We start from the raw sequence: 17051 nt of genomic DNA, 5'->3' as shown, positions 1-17051 counted from the left end.
AGGGCACCAGACCTCATTACAGATGGTTGTGAGCCACCATGTGGTTGCCGGGAATTGAACTCAGGACCTTTGGAAGAGCAGGCAATGCTCTTAACCACTGAGCCATCTCTCCAGCCCTCTATTGTTTTTTTTTTTTTTTAATTATTTTTTTATTTTGTGGCACATACCTGGATGTGTACCTGTGGAGGTTCCAGGACAACTTGCAGGCGCCAGCTCTCTCCTCCATGTAGTTCCTGGTGATTGAACTCAGCTCTTTAGCCTTGGCACCTCACCGGTAGAGCCCTGGCTGGTATGGAACTCTCTCTATAGACCAGGCTGGCCTCGAGCCCAGATATCTGCCTGCCTCTGCCTTCCGAGTGCTGGGATTAAAGGTGTGCGCCACCACACTGCACTGTCTATAGCAGGACTTCAAATCCTCCTGAGCAGAATTACAGTCCTGTACCACTGTGTCCAGCTTGGAGCTAATGTTTGTGTGCAAGAGTTAGATGGTAAAGCCCAGTCCCAAATGTGGTGCTTTGGAAGTGGTACTGTAGAAGGTAACGGGATCTTGAGAGTGATTCTCACCATTAGGAAGAGACATGAAGAGCCAGAACAATTCTGCAGGGAGCAGGCCATCTTCATACTTGAGGTCCCTCTCGACCTATGCCTGGCATCGAGCTCCCAGCCTCAACAACTAGAAGGTAGGTTACTGTTTAAGTACTCACCTGCTGTGTTTGTTCTAACAGCCCAAATTAAGACACCTGCCCTTACCAAAACAGCGCAGGACATTTCACAAGCACTCACTCTGCCAGACACCAGTCTAGGAATTTAACCCATCTGCCTGGTCTTCACCATTGCCCCAGGGTGCAGCTTTGCTGAGGCCTCTCTCCTGGCTGCCACCAGGTTGCTCATCTTGGGCTCCAAATCCCTCAGACACTTTTTCTCAGGCCAGAGGAACCAGGAACCCGAGCTCCCGCTCCCAGGATGTACTGCATCTTTAACTTTGTTCAGTGTACATGGACTCTTTCCAAACAAGCAGCCCCACGAAGTGGTCAATTCATGACAGGTTGAGACCTTTTCCCCAGAAAACTACAGCCACCCCCACCTTCATTTCCCACAGAGGAAAGTCTGGGTGGGGCTGGGAGCGGCGGTGCAATGAGTCAGGACCACGGGGCTGAGGGGTACAAAGGTCCGGAGGTGGGACTTTGTACAATTCCTGAGATGGGTGGGTCGAGCGGCCCCACCCCCTGCCCCAGGCACTGCCTAAGCCTTCGGTTCTGGGTACTCCAGAGCGACCGTCGCCATGGAGTTCGACCTGTCCGCAGGTATGCTCCCCGGGAGTGGTGGATTTGCGGTGTGAGGTGGGGTTCAGACTCAGACCCAGGGACCCCAACGAAGGGACTCTCCCAGTCGCCTGCTTAACCCGTTTTAACTTCTCTCTCCTCTGTAGCTGTGGGCGCTGGTTCTAAGAAACCAGGAGGCGCAGGTCAAGTGGGAAACCCCAAGCACTGTCCCCTTAAAGCTCCGGGCCAGCCAGGGGCAGGCGCTGCTCACAAACCAAGGGTGAGTCACCTCACCACCAGCATCGCATACCCGGCCCGTCCCTGGATGGGGACTGGCTTCTGTCCCGGGTGTTCGGCCACATCTCAGCTTTCCAGCTTGGGTTGGAAGCTGCATGAGCAAGCTTACTGTCACCTCCCTATCCCTTACTGTCACCCCTGTCCCTTATTGTCCCCCACCTTACTGTCCCTTACTGTCCCCACCACCTCCCATCTAGCATGGCCACGGCAGCTCCTCCGATTCCAGCAGTAGCAGCAGCAGCAGCAGCTCCAGCGACTCAGAGGCGGAGGGAAAGGTAAGAGGCTACCCTTCTCGCTGCATGTTCTCACGCACCCCTGACACAGGGCCCGGCCATGGTCAGAGTCAGGTTGGGATCCTCCTCGCTGCAGAGGGTGGAGCATGTCCAGTTCTGCTTCCAACCGTGCCACCTCTTCTCTCTCCCCGACCCAGAAGCACACCGCTGGCTGCAAGAAGCATGAACGCTCCCCGGACAAGGCCAAGAAACCCAAGGTGAAGAAGGAAAAGAAAAAGAAGGAGAAGGCCCCCCACTGACTTATTAAAGCTTGCAGCCCGCCCCGCTCCCCAGCGCCCCCTGCCGGTCAGGAGCGGAGGCCGTGCTGAGCCCATCAGGTTTATTGTTGAGGTGTGCAGCTGGAGACTAGAGCACCTTGGCTGGGAGGGAGGGGCGCGGGCCTGGAGAGCCGGGCCCGGGTTGGGCGAGATGAATGTGGCAGCTGGAGGCCAGGCTGGCCGCTCACCGTACCAGGTGGAAGGTGAGCCAGTACATGAGCAGCGGCTGCGCGGCCGCCACCGCCATGGTCAGGTACATGCGCAGCTGGTTCCGCGCCCCGCGCACCGGCACCCCTTCGGCTGCCGCCTGGGCCAGGATCTTGAGCCGCAGCGTCCGGATCTGCATAGCAAGGGGGGTGGGGGAGAGATGGGAAAGATGGGTCAGCGTGGGGCCCCCGGTCCCTCTGCGGCCTCCAGCTTGCACTCCTAGAAGAGTCTGCTAAATGACTACCTCCCCAGGCCTATGAGCGAACCACCGTGGGTTCCAGAGGCTAAGGCCAGGCAGGCTCTGTAGGATGTAGACCAGGGAGCAGCAAGACTGTAGATCCCCGGCCTGGAGGGCGTGGTCTAGCAGCTTCTGCCTACCCTGACACAGTACCCTCCCTCATGCAATGCAAGCCCTCAACCTTGCTAGGCCAGTGCCCTACCACTGAATACACCCCCAGCTCCAGAAGGTACGTTTTCAAGGCAAGCTAGAAGAGCTCTTTTCTTTTTGTTTTGCTCATGCTCAAACGCGTTCTGTTTTTGACGGCAGGATCTTGATGTGTAGCCCTGGCTGGCCTGGAACTCTCTATGTAGACCAGTTGGCCTCAAACTTGTGTAGATCCACTTGCCTCAATCTCCCGAGTGCTGGAATTACAGCCCCAAGTTACGGCTCCTGCCCCCACATGCCCAGCCCTGAGACTATAAGAGTATACCTCACTCCTGCCCCCATGCCCAGCCCTGAGACTATAAGGGTATACCTCCACTCCAGCCTGCCCCCTCTCTTTAGTTTTTCTGAGGCAGGATTTTTCTGTGTAGCCCTGGCTATTCTGGAACACACTCTGTAGATCAGGCTGGCTTCAAACTCAAGAGATTCTCTGCCTCCCTAGTGCTGGGATTAAAGGCGTGTGCTACCTCTGCCCACTGCCCAGCTTTTTTTTTTTTTCTTTTTAATGAGTCTAAGGATTTAACTCTGGTCTTCTTTACTGGTAGAACTATCTTCCCAGCTCCTTTAACTTTTAAAGGATGACAAGATTCCCACTTATGGGCCAGACCAGAGTTTCAGTCATGAGGCACCCATCTTACAAAAGAAGATACAGAGGCTTAAGTCGGAGAAATAATTCCCCGAGTACAGCTTAGAGTCCCCACTGCCCTCAATCAGCACTGGAAGGACTGCCTTCCTCCAGGGGCATGCTGGGAGAAAGCCCAGGCTATAGACCAGAAAGAGCCTCTGTACTGGGCAACCCTGGCCCCCAACTTCCTGACTGGTCCTTGCTCTTCTCAAAGGACCCACACAGGAGATCCTCTCCCCCTCCAGGAGGGCTCCCAGCCCCCAGTTTAGGACACTCTAAGCCCTTCCTGTTCAGCACTATGACACTGATCCAAATTCTCTGTACAAGGATGCTCAAAGACCCGCCCCCTCCCCCAGGTCTGTTCAGGAGGCCTGTGGTCCATCTTGGCTGCCCCAGCCCCACTCACCATGAACACAAAGATAGACACACAGCACCAGCCAAGCACGAGGTAGTAGCCGATCTTCCCAAAGAGCAGGCCCATGAGGACCCCGCCGATCATCCTAAGAGTGGGGAGAGAGCAGGCTGAAGAAGAGGCCAAGGTCTGGGGCTGGCAGGCAGGCAGGAGCACTCACCCGACATATTTGTAGCCCAGGAAGGCCACCAGGTCAATGGTGGTGAGGTCAGTGTTGACAGTGACCAGGTAGAGACTGAGCAGGATGGCCACAACCTCCAGTGTCAGCCAGGCCAGTGCCGAGCTCGCCTGGAGTCCCAGGAGGTCTGGGGAGAACCTGCCAAAAGGGACAACCACACTTGCTCTGTCATGGGGCTGACGGCTTGGGCGTCCCGTGGATATCCCCTGGGGCAGTCCTGTGCTGAGGGCCACTGGAGATGGAGCAGGGTCTATCCCCAGACTGTGACACTTGAGCCACAGCTTGAATGGGAGCCCCATGAGCCCTGTGGGGGGGGGGTACCATGAGGGTTCCTCCTTAAAGAAAGGACAGCTGGACTGAAGTGTGAAGGAAGAGGCAGGCAGGAGCTGGTGGGGTAGGGCCTTGGTCTCTGTTCCATTCTGGAGCCTCAGCAAAAACCCACTGGTTCTCCTGACACTTGTTTGTGGTGCCACAAGAGGGAAGGAATCTGCGCTGCGAGGGAGAGGTGGGCCTGCGGGCCTGGAGGTTGGGACCCAGGATGGGAACCATAGTGCATGGGCAGGTGCGGGCACATGTAGGGAAGAGCACATTCCTGAGTTGGGGTACTAACTGGGTGTGCAAGGGCCCGAGGGGGCAGCAGTGTGAGGGCGGGGTGAGCAAGGCGGCGGGAAGGACCAGGGGCTTGATCTTCGAACCACAGACGGGTGGACAGAGAAACAGGGTAGGGGGAGGCCAGGACCACCCAGACCACTCTTTCAGCCGCTACTAGAGCAAGAGCACACGGGGGAGATGGGGAGCGGCTCAGTCAGGGGGCCGTGAACATGAGGACAGATCTGTGGGTGGATTTAGGAGGTTACCCAGGTATGCTGGGCTTCATGTGGGTGGGTGAAGGACGTCACTCACGGAGGTGTGACATTTCTACCGCGATCCCCTGCTCCAGGATCCATACCTGTCCTGGGTCCCCAGGGCAAGGCCAGCCACCAGGATGTAGGTGATGAACGCCATGGCTGTAGAAGGCAGACACACAGACACTTGTCAGAGGAGGGAAACCCTGCCTGGGCATCAGGCACCCAAACATCTGGCCCAGACACACCCCAGCAGCGGTGGGAGGGAAACCTGGAATGTAGAGGTCTGGAGCGTTGATGTCAAAGCGGGGGGCCACTGGGGTATCCTGCTGGTACTGCACCTCCCAGTCCTGCGGAGAGAGTTGGGAGAGTGGCAGTACCCCAGATGAGGTCCCTCCACCCTGCTTCCAGGCGGGTGCTGAGCGGTGGGGGTGCTGACCTGGTGTAGGTAGGGAAAGACGAGCAGGCCCAGCTTCTTGCCCACGTACACGGTGTCCACGGCGAAGTAGTACTTCAGCTTGGTGACAGGGATGAAGCGGTCAATCTGGGGAGGCAAAGCTCAAGTCTGAGGCCCTGTGGCCCCTGCCTGCCCCTCACCCACTGCCCTCAGCCCAGCCTACTCACATTCTTGTCTACCAGCTCCTTGCCCTGAGCGGCCAGGCTGCTCCCATAGGCCATTGCCATGTTGGACATAGGGTCAGCCAGGAAGGCTGCCTCAGGTGGGGAGGAAGGGGAGGGGTAGCCCAGGCCACCAGATGATGGCTGGGCTCCGTAGCCCCGGCTCGGGGCCGAACTCGTGTCATCAAAAAACTGGTGGGGATCAGCCATGCCTGGCTGGGACACCGGGACCCTCCGTTTCGAGGCTGCAGAGGAAAATGGAGGGAGCTCATTAATTCTGCACAGGTTCCACCACCTGCTCCGGCCATAGCTGGGCAAAGGTCACCAAAGCAGCCGTGGTTGTGACGTCAGAAGGGCTGCCATCCTGGCACCCACTCATCTCTCTGTCCACCCCCCACTCACCTGCCATCACCTACCTACCCACCATTCACCCCCATTGTCATCTGTCTAGGCAGACGAGGATGGGGGTGACGAGGAGAGCGCCACTGTCCGGATGCCCACCCTGTGTAAAATCCTGCGCTACTATTACAGACTCCTTCCACACTTGACTTCCCTTAGTCCTCACCGCTGGGCGTCTCAGTGTTCCCTAACACGCCCCAGCCTGGTGCACTCTCCGGCTCTCTCCTCTCCTCCCCAAGGCCGTGCTGCATGCAGAGCGCCTCTCTCAGCAGCACCCACCAATCCCCCTCCACTGGTCCACAGCACTGAGCATCAGCTGTTTCTTTCCTTCACTGTAAGGCCCCCAGGGTGGGAATGGCACCTTGTTCACAGCTGACTCCCCCGGCTCCTAGAACAGGCGTAGACTGGGCACGCACCCTATTGGACACATATGGAAAACAACGTCCAGCCAGCTCCATAGCTAGTACAGTGCACAGGGCCAGAGAGTCTGGTAAGTGCTATTCCATTAGCCCCGATGGAGAGCTGACTCTACGCCACGTGAACACCACAAGAGCTACGCTCATCACTCACAACCAGCCTGATTCAGCCGATGCTATTACCATTTTAAAATAGTTTTAATAAGTCAGAGTTGGGATTTAATAAAGATACTCCAATATAGGCTTGAGCACAAGGGTTAAGAGAAAGGCACTGGGGTTTGGAGAGATGGCTCAGTGGTTAAGCACACTGGCTGCTCTTCCAGAGGACTGGAATTCAATTCCCAGCACCCACATGGCAGAACTAAACTGTCTGTAACTCCATTTCAGGACACCCTCACACAGACATACATGCAGGCAAAACGCCAGTGAACATGAAATAAAAATAGAGAGAGAGAGAAAGAAAGGCACTTAGAAAGAGAAGATATACCGAGTATAGGTGTGGGCTTCTCCAAGAATCACAGAAAGTAAAATGGACCCAGGAGATGCTATAGGCTTTTCAAGGCAGCTTGCTGTTGTCCACATTTTATTTTAAAGATTTAATTATTTATTATGTATACAGTGTTCTGCCTGCAGGCCAGAAGAGGGCACCAGATCTCATTATATATGGTTGTAAACCACCACGTAGTTGCTGGGAATTGAACTCAGGACCTCTGGAAGAGCAGTCAGTGCTCTTAACCTCTGAGACATCTCTCCAGCCCCTTGCCCACATTTTATAAAGGAGAAAAACAAGACCAAAGAAGCTGAGGGAGATAGCTAGAGAGATGGCTCACACTGTCTGTAACTCTAGTTCCAGGGCATACATGCGGGCAAAACACCAATGCCTATGAATTTTTCTTTTTTAAAAGAAGCCGAGGCTCAAAGTCTCTCTGGTAGTACAAGACAGTGCCCCTTTCAAGACTTGCTCAGGGGCTGGAGAGATGGCTCAGAGGTTAGGAGCATTGCCTGCTCTTCCAAAGGTCCTGAGTTCGATTCCCAGCAACCACATGGTGGCTCACAGCCATCTGTGATGAGGTCTGGTGCCCTCTTCTGGCCTGCAGGCATACACGCGGACGGACAGAATATTGTATACATAATAAATAAATAAATAATTAAAAAAAAAAAGACTTGCTTAGCCAGGCACGATGCTGCACACCTTTAATCCCAGTACTCCTGAGGCAGAGGCAGGAGGATTTCTGAGTTTGAGGCCAGCCTGGTCTACAGATGTTCCAGGATAACTAGGAGGACTACATACAGGTTGCCTGCCTCAAAAAACAAACACCCCCCAAACAACAAAGGAACAACAATGTGGAGGGACGGGGGAAATGACTCAGCCGTGGAGAATGTTTGCTGCTCTTCCAGAGGACCCGAGTTCAATTCCCAGCACCCACAACCTGTAAAGTCAACTCTGGGGATCAAACACTGCCCCTGGCCTACACACACACACACACACACACACACACACACACACACACAGCCTCCTCCCTCCCCCTGGAAAACTGTAGTGAGCTGACCCAAGCATATGCGAGGGACAAGGGTGCAAAATGCAGGGTTCAATTCCCCAGCATGGCATAAAACAAAAACAGACCCCCAAAATAATTCGGAAAAGTTGCACCTGACTTCATACGGATGGGGGAAGCCACTGGAAGAGCAGAGAAGGGAGAGTAACAGCTGCTGAGGGGTCAGGCTAGAGCCCAGGGTGGACATTGCTGGGATGGGGATACTGAAAGGGGCCAAGCATGTCCAGAGCCAGGCCTAGGGCAGGACGTGCTGAAGCTGTGCTGAGCTGGGGTGTGGAGAGGAAGTCGGAGGAATCCCCTGCCTTCCAAAACTGGTCTCAGCAGGAGTGGGAGGTGTTGTCTGGGGACATGGGGGTAGCCCCAGGGCTCCAGATCCTAAGGGTAGAGCAAGTCACTTGGAACTGTGTGCATAAGACTGCCACGCTGAGAGGTGCCATCAGATCATGAATGAGTCTGCCTTTCAATTCTCGCCTCTGTAGTCTGTAGTCTACTGAGCTGACTGTTGTGATACCCCATAAACTTCCAGCTGGGCACAGTGGCTCACATCTGCAATCCCAGCACTTGGGAGACAGAGGCAGGAGGATTATGTGAACAGGCTTGTTTTTAAAGGTTTGTTTACTTATATGTGAATGAGTTTTGACTGCGGTTGTGGGGCACCACGTGAGTGCTAGGGGCAGAATCAGGTCCTGTAAGAGCAACAAATGCTCTTACAGACGAGCTGTCTATGTTTGTGTGTGCACTCAGCGTGCATGTGTGTGCAGAGGCCAGAGGGCAACCCCAGCTGTCTTTCCCAATCCCTCTCTGCCGTATTCTTTGAGATGGGATCTCTCACTGAACCTGCAGCTCACTGATCTGGCTATGTGGGCTGCACAGCAAGCCCTAGGAATCCTGTCCTGGCCTCCCCTCCGCAGGGCTGGGGTCGCAACATGTCCTGCCATGGCTACCTGTTTACGTGAGTGCCAGGGATCCAAACTCAGGCCCTCATACCAGAGCAAGGTGCCCTTGACTGAATTGTTTTCCCAGCCCTCGCTCGCCTCTTTGGAAATGGGCTATGTTGCTGGCCCAGGCTGGCTCTGAACTCGGGAGCCTTCTGCCGCAACCTTCCAAGGATCTAGGACAATAGGCCTACACCTCAGGCCCAGCTCTCTCTTCTGCTCCTACCTCACTAAGCTTTTGGTGCTGTCAACCCAGGGGGTGCCAAGCTCCAACCCTGCTCCTAGGACACCACAAAACCACTGATTCATCTCTCCTGTCTCACCAGAAACATCTAGCTTGGACTTCTGTCATGTAGACACCAACAGACAGGATAGCCAGCGCTCCTGCCTTCCTGGTCGGTCTCTGGGTTGGGTCCTTTCTGGCTCTCAGAAATGGGTGACCCACTTTTGCACCCTTGCCTCCCTCTTTTCCTCTCACTGAGTGTGCAAGCTCACTCACTACCAGCCCTCACGGTGCCTTTGGCTCCTGGGCTCCATCTCTGGCTGCTCTGAGGCCTCCTGGGTCCAGCCTCAGCTCTTCTCCCTCCAGGAGTGACTACTGGCTGCCTCTGGGCCTCACCTTTGTGCCCACCTGGCCCCCTCGATATCTGGCTCACCTACTTCTCACCCTCGCTGTCCTCTTACCCTCCCCTCTGTCCCTGTCATTGTCTACTGGCCTGAAGTATCTCATTTGGTCTTGCCTCGTTTCTTTCTTCCTTCCAGTGTTTGAGTCAGGGCCTTGCTATGGAGCTCAGGCTACCTTCAAACCCACGATTCCCTGGAGTGCGGGAATACAGTGTGGACCACTACAACAGGCTCCTCGCCTACTCCTAGCCCCACTGAAGGAGTCTCCAGTGGGCAGCCAGGTGCTGCCTTTGAAGTATGGAGCAATGGAGAGCAGGGCCTTGGGCATGCTAAGCAGGCGTCCTACCACTTAGCTGTGGCACCAGCTCTCTTTATGTCTTAAATGTTCAAGACAGGGCCTTGCTGGGCGTGGTGGTGCATGCCTTTAATCCCAGCACTCAGGAGGCAGAGACAAGTGGATCTCTGTGAGTTCATGGACAGCTTGGTCTACAGAGTGACTTCTAGGCCAGTCGGGGCTACATTGTAAGGACCTGTCTCAATAGAAAAAGGCAATTGTTAACAAACAAACAAACAAAAACTCAGGGTCTAAGTTCTCCAGGTCAGGCTGACTTGGAGCTAACTATGTAAGCCCAGGCTGGCCTTGAATTTGAGCTCTGCCTCAGCCTCCCAAGCAGGGGTTCCAGGCCTACACCACCAGTCCTTGATCTGTGATACTCATATCTTTATCTTTTTTGATTTTTTAAAAATATTTATTTATTTATTATGTATACAATATTCTGTCTGTGTGTATGTCTGCAGTCCAGAAGAGGGCACCAGATCTCATTACAGATGGTTGTGAGCCACCATGTGGTTGCTGGGAATTGAACTCAGAACCTTTGGAAGAGCAGTCAATGCTCTTAACCGCTGAGCCATCTCTCCAGCCCCCCTTTTTTGATTTTTTAAGACACGGTCTCACCATGTGACTCTTGCTATCCTGGGACTCACTCTGTAGCTCAGGTTGGCTTTGAACTCACGAGTAATCCTCCTGCCTCTGCTTTCATGTGCTTGGATGATAGGAATGTGCCATGTCACCCGCATGGTTCTTTTAAATGAACACAAACCTTTTCATCCTCTGCCCATGATCAGGAACCGCTGTACTGAGAATCAAATCCAGACAGCCCTGTGTGACCAGCCTCAGCCCTGCGAACCACTCTGACCCCAACGCCAAGGCCTCCTCTCAGGTCCAAGCTTCGACAAACTCTTTGCTTTATTCTGGAACACCCTTCCCCATGGGCACCTGCCAGCATCACACTCAGGGACTCTGCTCAATGTTCTCTTTCCGCTTGTTCTGTCTCGTAACGCCCAGGGTCCCGTTTTCCCTCCTCCGTATCTACTCAGTTGTCTATTTTCCCTGCCCAGGGCTCTGTGGCCTCTCCCTCCATGAAACCCCTAGGTTTTTCATCATTAGGCACACGCTCTTTCAGGAAGCAAGGCTACTTCAAGCCTGAACGATTGAGTTTCCCTCTCCATCCCAGCCTGTGCACTAGGATGCCACACCCCCACCTGTCCAGCAAGCTTCAGAAAGAACCAATTCTTCTTAATTCTGTGTGTGTGTGTGTGTGTGTGTCAAAAAGCAGCTTTTAGGAGACAGTTCTCTCCTACCATGTGGCCCAGGCGATCGATCAATCTCAGGTAATCAAGTGTGGTGGCAGGCAAGGGCCCTTACCCAAGCCATCTTGTGGAATTCACTCCTGATGTCCCCCACCTTTTTCTTTAAAGACAGTCACACCACGTTGCCCGGGCAGGCCTTGACCCCATAGTCGTCTTCCCTCCAGCTCCCACGTGCTGGGGTTCTCGGTGTGTACCAGGCACTTCACTCTCTTTGCTTCTACCAAAGCAGCTCCAACGCTTCAGACTGTCTCTGACCCCTGCCTGTACCGGCAGCTCCATGAGGACAGGAACAAGTAAATGCTAGCTGGATCCCCTGCATCACACATCACGGGCTGACAGACACTATGGCTAAGTAGTGAAGGGGTAAGCGGAGCTTCCGCAGGCCCTAGTCACATCCTGATTACACTCTTTCTTATTACTCAGCTACTCTTGTTGACTGACACATTTGCTTCCGAGTCAAATGTCTGTCTTCCTCCTGAACTCTAGCTGTAAGAAAACAAGAACTAGGGCTTTGGTGGTTACTAGTGTGTGCCCAAGTTCTAGCCCAGGGCCCAGGGCCTGGCACAAGGTTCACTGGAGCAAGATATGCTAGATGAATAAATGAAAGAAATAGGACCTAGAGATACATGGAGACCGAGAGGAACTCAAAAGAGGAATTCAAATTCGCAGCTGGGAAAAGGAGGTTAACAGGACGATAAATACTGGTTCCGATCGTAATTGGGGTGTCAATATGGTCCTGTCAGCTCACGGAGTGCCCAGGCGGCCCTACTATGGAGCGTGGGTGTCAGCTCGTGGGCACTGGGGAGCCTCTGAAAAGTGGGGAGCACAGGAGGGCAAATCGCTGACTGCAAATGAATGGAAGTCTCGTTTCTCCGAACATCACATTAAATCCTACCCCAACTTGCTTTCTTTTAAAGGAATTTCCTAAAGAACCTACCCGCGATGCGCCCCCTACCCGGATTTGGCATCTCTGCGCTGTGCACACCTAGAAACTCCAGGTCCTGGATCCCTCGACCTCCGTCCGACCTGGAGTGACCTCGCCAACCGCCGCGACTGCCCCGCCACACCCTCGCCCGCCCGATCTCCTCAGCCAGCCACGTACGCCACTTACGCAGCCGGGGCGTCCCCGCCGGCGCCGCCAAACCTGCCGCAGGCATATTTCGACGCCACCACCGCGAACGCCTCAGCCGCGGTTCGGAATGGACCCGCCCGGTTCCCGTAGCCACGCCCCAGTGATGCCGAAAGAGCCAGTAGGTCTCACGATGGCGCGAGAGAGCCACGCCCCCTAAGGGGAGGCCTGTTGAGTGGGCGGTGGCTTACGTAAGAGGCGGTAATTGGAGCTCAGGGCGTCAGGGGAGAGGCCGTACTTGACGGGCAGCAGGGCGGAACCTGGTACGGTCCTAGGAGTAGGCTTCAAGTCAGAAGGAAAATGTTGGGCGCAGAGGTCGTCGGGAAATGTAGTTCTTTACAGGCCGGCACTCGATTTGGTTAGCTGAGAGCCCAGGGATGCTGAAAAAAGGTGAAGGGTGGATGATCACAATTATGCCGGCTCTAACGTTTACACTAGAGCGGCACTCCTTACAAAAGTATTTAGGGTGAGAAACGAAGTTTAGAGTAGTGGATTACTTCTGTATTCCCAGTGCTAAGGAAGTTGAAGAAGGAGAGTCGCTAGTTCAAAGACAGTCCGAGCTTCGAACATAATGATCTCTAGTCTCAAAAAAAAAAAAAAAAAAAAAAAAGGCATAGAGAGAGATAGGGGTAGTGGTGGCGCACACCCTTTAATCCCAGCATTCCGGAGGCAGAGACGGTGGGATCTCTGTGAGTTCGAGGCAGCCTGGTCTACAGGAGCTAGTTTCAGGACAGACACCAAAGCTACACAGAGAAACCCTGTCTCGAAAAGCCAAAAGGAAAATAAAATAAAATAAAATAAAGCCGGGCGGTGGTGGCGCACGCCTTTAATCCCAGCACTTGGGAGGCAGAAGCAGGCGGATCTCTGTGAGTTGGAGCCCAGCCTGGTCTACAGAGCTAGTTCCAGGACAGGCTCCAAAGCCACAGAGAAACCCTGTCTCGAAAAACAAAAACAAAATAACATTAATAAATAAACAAGACAGACTGAAAAAGAGAAACTCAAGAGTCAGGTCAGAAGAGCTGGAATCTTTCTTCGTAGATACCTTTAGGCACTTTCCCAGAAATTCACAAAAATGTCCTCACGTGGTGTCTTTTTTCCTTTCTAACTTTTTTGCCCACCAAAAACAATGCATACAGCCCCCACAGTTGAAAGTACCCAAGTGCACCTTCTAGCAAAGAGCCCTGAAAACTAACTTCCTCTGCGTCCCCGGGTGTCCTTTTTCTCTCCTTTATGTGCCCCCACCTCTTTGCTCTGAGAAAGGGTCTCACACAGTCTAGGTTTGCTTCGAGCTCACTAGACTAAAAGGGAACAGAACCTCTGACCTTCCTGCCTCTACCTTTCAAATCCAGGGGTTACAATGTGTGCCACCACCACCCATGGCCACTCTCTTTCTGTCCCTCTTTCTTCCACTTATCTCAGGCAAAGAAAAATGGGAGGAAGTGACTTGTTGGAAGTGATAAGCACCCCAGAAGGAGGTGGTTAGCAAGCGAGCTATCGTGGCTTCCCCTTCCTCTTCTGCACTTGGCTTTCCGGGAGTGTTGAGACTCTTTTTCCCTTTTTTTTTTTTTTTTTTTTTTTTTTTTTTTAATATTTTATTTATTTTTATTTTATGTTTATGGATATTTTTTCTGCATGTAGATCTTCATACCACACATGTGTCTGGTGTCCTCAGAGGTGTCAGGTCCTCTGGAACATGAGTTACAGATTGGTGTGAGCTGCCATATGGTGCTAGGAACTGAACCAGGATCCCCTGCAAAAGTAGCAAGTGCTCTTAACTGCTAAGCCATCTCTCCTGGAACTTGGCAATTTTGCTGCCTCTCCTTCCTCACTGCTAGGATTACAAGTGAGCACTACCCTGCATGCTGTACTCCTTTTGTTTCCTTGTGTATTTGTTTGTGTCAGGACTTTCTCATAAACCAGGTTTTCTTGGACTGTCAGCTCCCAAATAATGACACAGAGAACTATTATTAATTATGAATGCTCGACCTTATATTAGGGATATAGTTAGCTTTTTTTTTTTTTTTTTTTTTTTGGTTTTTCGAGATAGGGTTTCTCTATAGCTTTGGAGCCTGTCCTGGAACTTCCTTTGTAGACCAGGCTGGTCTCGAACTCACAGAGATCCGCCTGCCTCTGCCTCCCGAGTGCTGGGATTAAAGGTGTGCGCTACCACCGCCCAGCTAACTTTTTTTTCTTTAAATTAAACTAACCCATCTCTGTTAATCTATGTATACTTCCCCAAGGCTCATTTATTTCATCTATTTAAAGTCCTTCTTGCTTTCCTGCTTTCTCTATGTCTGGCTGGCTGGGCCCCAGCACGCTGAGCCCTGGTTCACAGGGCCTTGGCTGGCTGGCTGACTCCCCTTTTCTCTCTACCTGCCAGGCTCACCTATCGTCCTCTGCCTAGCTATTGGCCATTCAGCTTTTTATTAGACCAATCAGGTGCCTTGGGCAGGCACAACGAAACAGCAACACATCGTTACATAGTTAAACAAACGCAGCATAAACAAAACAATACATCTTTAATAACCAAATGCAGCACCAACAAGTGCAACACATTTTTACATAGTTAAACAAGTATTCTATCCCACAACATTGAGCTCCCTGTGTCCGTGAGGATGACCTTGAACTTCCAATCCTCCTGCCTCCTGGGTCCTACAGTTACAGAGTGCACTGTCACTCCTGCCTTGTGTCTCCTTTTTGTGTGTTTGTGTTTGATGTGTATGCACATATGTGTGAGTTTGGACATGAGAGTGCCCGTGTGCCTGTAGAAGACAGAGGACAACTCACAGGAGTTGGTTCTCCCCTTCATCACGTGAGTCCCTGGGCTTGTGGGTGAGTGTTTTTAGCCTTGGAGCTATCTGGCTGCTCCATGCACTGTTTTCTTTTGTTTGTTTGAGTGGTTGTTTTTTGGAGACGGGGTTTCTCTGTGTAACAGTCTGACTGTCCTGGAACTCACTTTGTAGACTGGGTTGGCCTCGAACTCACAGAGATCCACCTGCCTCTGCCTCCTAAATGCTGGGATTAAAGCTGAGTGCCACTACCACCCAGCTGCTGTACACCATTTTTAAACCTTAGTTTTTTTCATCTGTTTATTGGGAATCATCTGGGAGAGTTGAGGACTCAATAAAAGGCATATTATATGCAGGACCTGACCTGCACCCTGGAACACTGTGGCTATTGTTTCTGTTTTTATAATCTGGCATCTCTTCCTATGGATAGAGACCCGAATTGGCTCTGTCCCCAGAATTACCACAGTTTTATAAATAGATCCTGGTCCACGTATCTTAGCTGTGGTCTGGTTGTGGGCAGGACTCTGGTCTGGCTTCTGTGCTGCTGTAGGAAGAGCACTGAGTTCAGGCTGTAAAGGGCCGTGGGAGCCCCACGGGAGAATAAAATGACAGAAACCCCTCTTTTATTTTTACCTACTTATTTACTCTTAAGACAGTGTTTCACTCTGTAGCCCTGGATGACCCAGAACTTGCTCTGTAAACCAGGCTAGTCTCTAACAGAGTCCCATCTGCCTCTGCTTCCCAGATTCTGGGATTAAAGGCATGCACGGCCCTATAAGCTGTTTGCTAGTTTGTTGTTTTGGAGACAGTTTTGCTATACACAATCTCCTCACCTTTAAATTTAAATATACATAGGAACATCTCAGCCCCTGGGTCTGGGGCTCTATCAAGGTAGGGGGTCCCTAGGAGTTATCCCTGATTTTATATGTAAATATATGTGTTAGTTTATTTCTGTGAGTATAGGTGTTTTGCCTGCATTTATGCCTGTGCACCATGTGTATGCCTGATGTCCGAAAGGGCCAAAAGAGGGCGCTGGATCCCCGGGAGCCCCCTGGACCTGGAGTTACAGACAGTTGTTGGCCTCCATGTGAATGCTGGGAATGAATCGAACCCAGGCCCTCTACAAAAGCAGCTAATGCTCTTAGCCACTTAGCCATCTCTCCAGCCATCCCACCCCATCTTTTGGAGACAGGTATTCACTAGGTTGCCCAGGTGGTCTCGGGGATGGTGATCGTCCCGTCTGTAATGCTAAATGTAACCGCCATACCCTCGCCAGAAGTTTACTCGTTCATCTTTTGGGCTTTTAATTTTGTTTTGGTTTTTGTGTTTAATGTTGTTCGTTTTTTGAGACAGGGTCATTTTATGTAGCCCTGGAACTTACTATGGTATCGAACTCATACAGATAAACCTGCTCCTGCCTCCCGAGTGCTGGAATAAAGGAGTGAGCCACCACGGAATCTATCTATTAATCCTTCAGGTTTTTTTTTTTTTTTTTGAGACAGTTTTGCATTTCCCTTCCAACAATGCACCCGCACTCCGGATCAGTTGTTCCCAAATCATGGCGACCCCTCCCCCACAACTTCTTCCTTCTTCCACATGCTAGTGCCTCAAAGCAAAGATCCCAACAAGTACTGGGGATGTAAGGGAAGTGTCAGGGAAGTGTCTTAAGGCCTGATCACTAAAAGCCCGTCTCACTTTGACCCAGGTTGGCCAGGAAGTCGCAGCAATCCTGTCTCATCCCCCGCACTCCCCCCATGCTAAGATTATAGGCAGACGCCCCCATTTCCGAGGAGAGTTTCAATTCTGAGTTGAAAAGCTGCCACTCCGCGAGGAACACAGTTGGAAGGGACATCAAGCAGGAAAGAACTCAGCCACCCTTCCCATCCCGTCCATCTCCTGGATCCAGGAGCGTCGGGCTCCACCCTCCCAGGTCCTGTCCCCACACCTGGTGTTTGGGCGTACCTCAGTTTCCCAGTAGCAGGGCGTTCCGCCAGCCCCGCTCCTCCCCTTTTTCCTCTTCCTCTTCGAGGCGTCGGTGGCCGCGCCTGAAGCTCCCGGAACTAAAAGCAGACCGCGGGCGGTGGGCCGGCGGGGGCCACGTCAGCGGGTGGCGGGAC

At 52.6% G+C, this 17051-nt stretch overlaps 2 protein-coding genes across 6 annotated transcripts; one reads left to right on the top strand and one right to left on the bottom strand.

Moving 5' to 3' along the window:
- The first annotated feature begins 1187 nt into the window (after positions 1 to 1187).
- Positions 1188 to 2165, top strand: CUNH19orf33 (chromosome unknown C19orf33 homolog). Its single transcript, XM_050119260.1, has 4 exons — positions 1188 to 1304; positions 1430 to 1542; positions 1757 to 1834; positions 1990 to 2165. Exons 1-4 carry the CDS (start codon positions 1283 to 1285, stop codon positions 2089 to 2091), a joined length of 315 nt encoding a protein of 104 aa, XP_049975217.1. The 5' UTR covers positions 1188 to 1282; the 3' UTR covers positions 2092 to 2165.
- Positions 2158 to 17022, bottom strand: Yif1b (Yip1 interacting factor homolog B, membrane trafficking protein). 5 transcript variants are annotated; one of them, XM_050119252.1, is made up of 9 exons: positions 16897 to 17022; positions 12119 to 12525; positions 5443 to 5681; positions 5258 to 5362; positions 5090 to 5168; positions 4923 to 4980; positions 3956 to 4111; positions 3790 to 3883; positions 2158 to 2449 (listed from the first exon to the last, which is right to left on the bottom strand). In XM_050119252.1, the coding sequence occupies exons 2-9, from the start codon at positions 12171 to 12173 to the stop codon at positions 2294 to 2296; spliced, it is 942 nt and encodes a 313-aa protein (XP_049975209.1). In that variant the 5' UTR covers positions 12174 to 12525; positions 16897 to 17022; the 3' UTR covers positions 2158 to 2293. The 5 variants fall into 5 exon arrangements, with proteins under 5 accessions (XP_049975209.1, XP_049975211.1, XP_049975214.1 ...); XM_050119254.1 differs by having other exon boundaries at positions 12128 to 12525; positions 16897 to 17020; XM_050119257.1 differs by lacking the exons at positions 12119 to 12525; positions 16897 to 17022 and adding an exon at positions 12002 to 12105.
- Positions 17023 to 17051: the final 29 nt, after the last annotated feature.

This window comes from Alexandromys fortis, unplaced genomic scaffold (assembly GCF_014885135.2).
Source record: "Alexandromys fortis isolate MF-2015 unplaced genomic scaffold, M_Fortis_MF-2015_v1.1 scaffold_140, whole genome shotgun sequence".
In the NCBI taxonomy this organism is placed as follows: Eukaryota; Metazoa; Chordata; class Mammalia; order Rodentia; family Cricetidae; genus Alexandromys; species Alexandromys fortis.
Note: the sequence above shows the minus strand (reverse complement) of the source record. Positions and strands in the feature narration are given on the sequence as shown.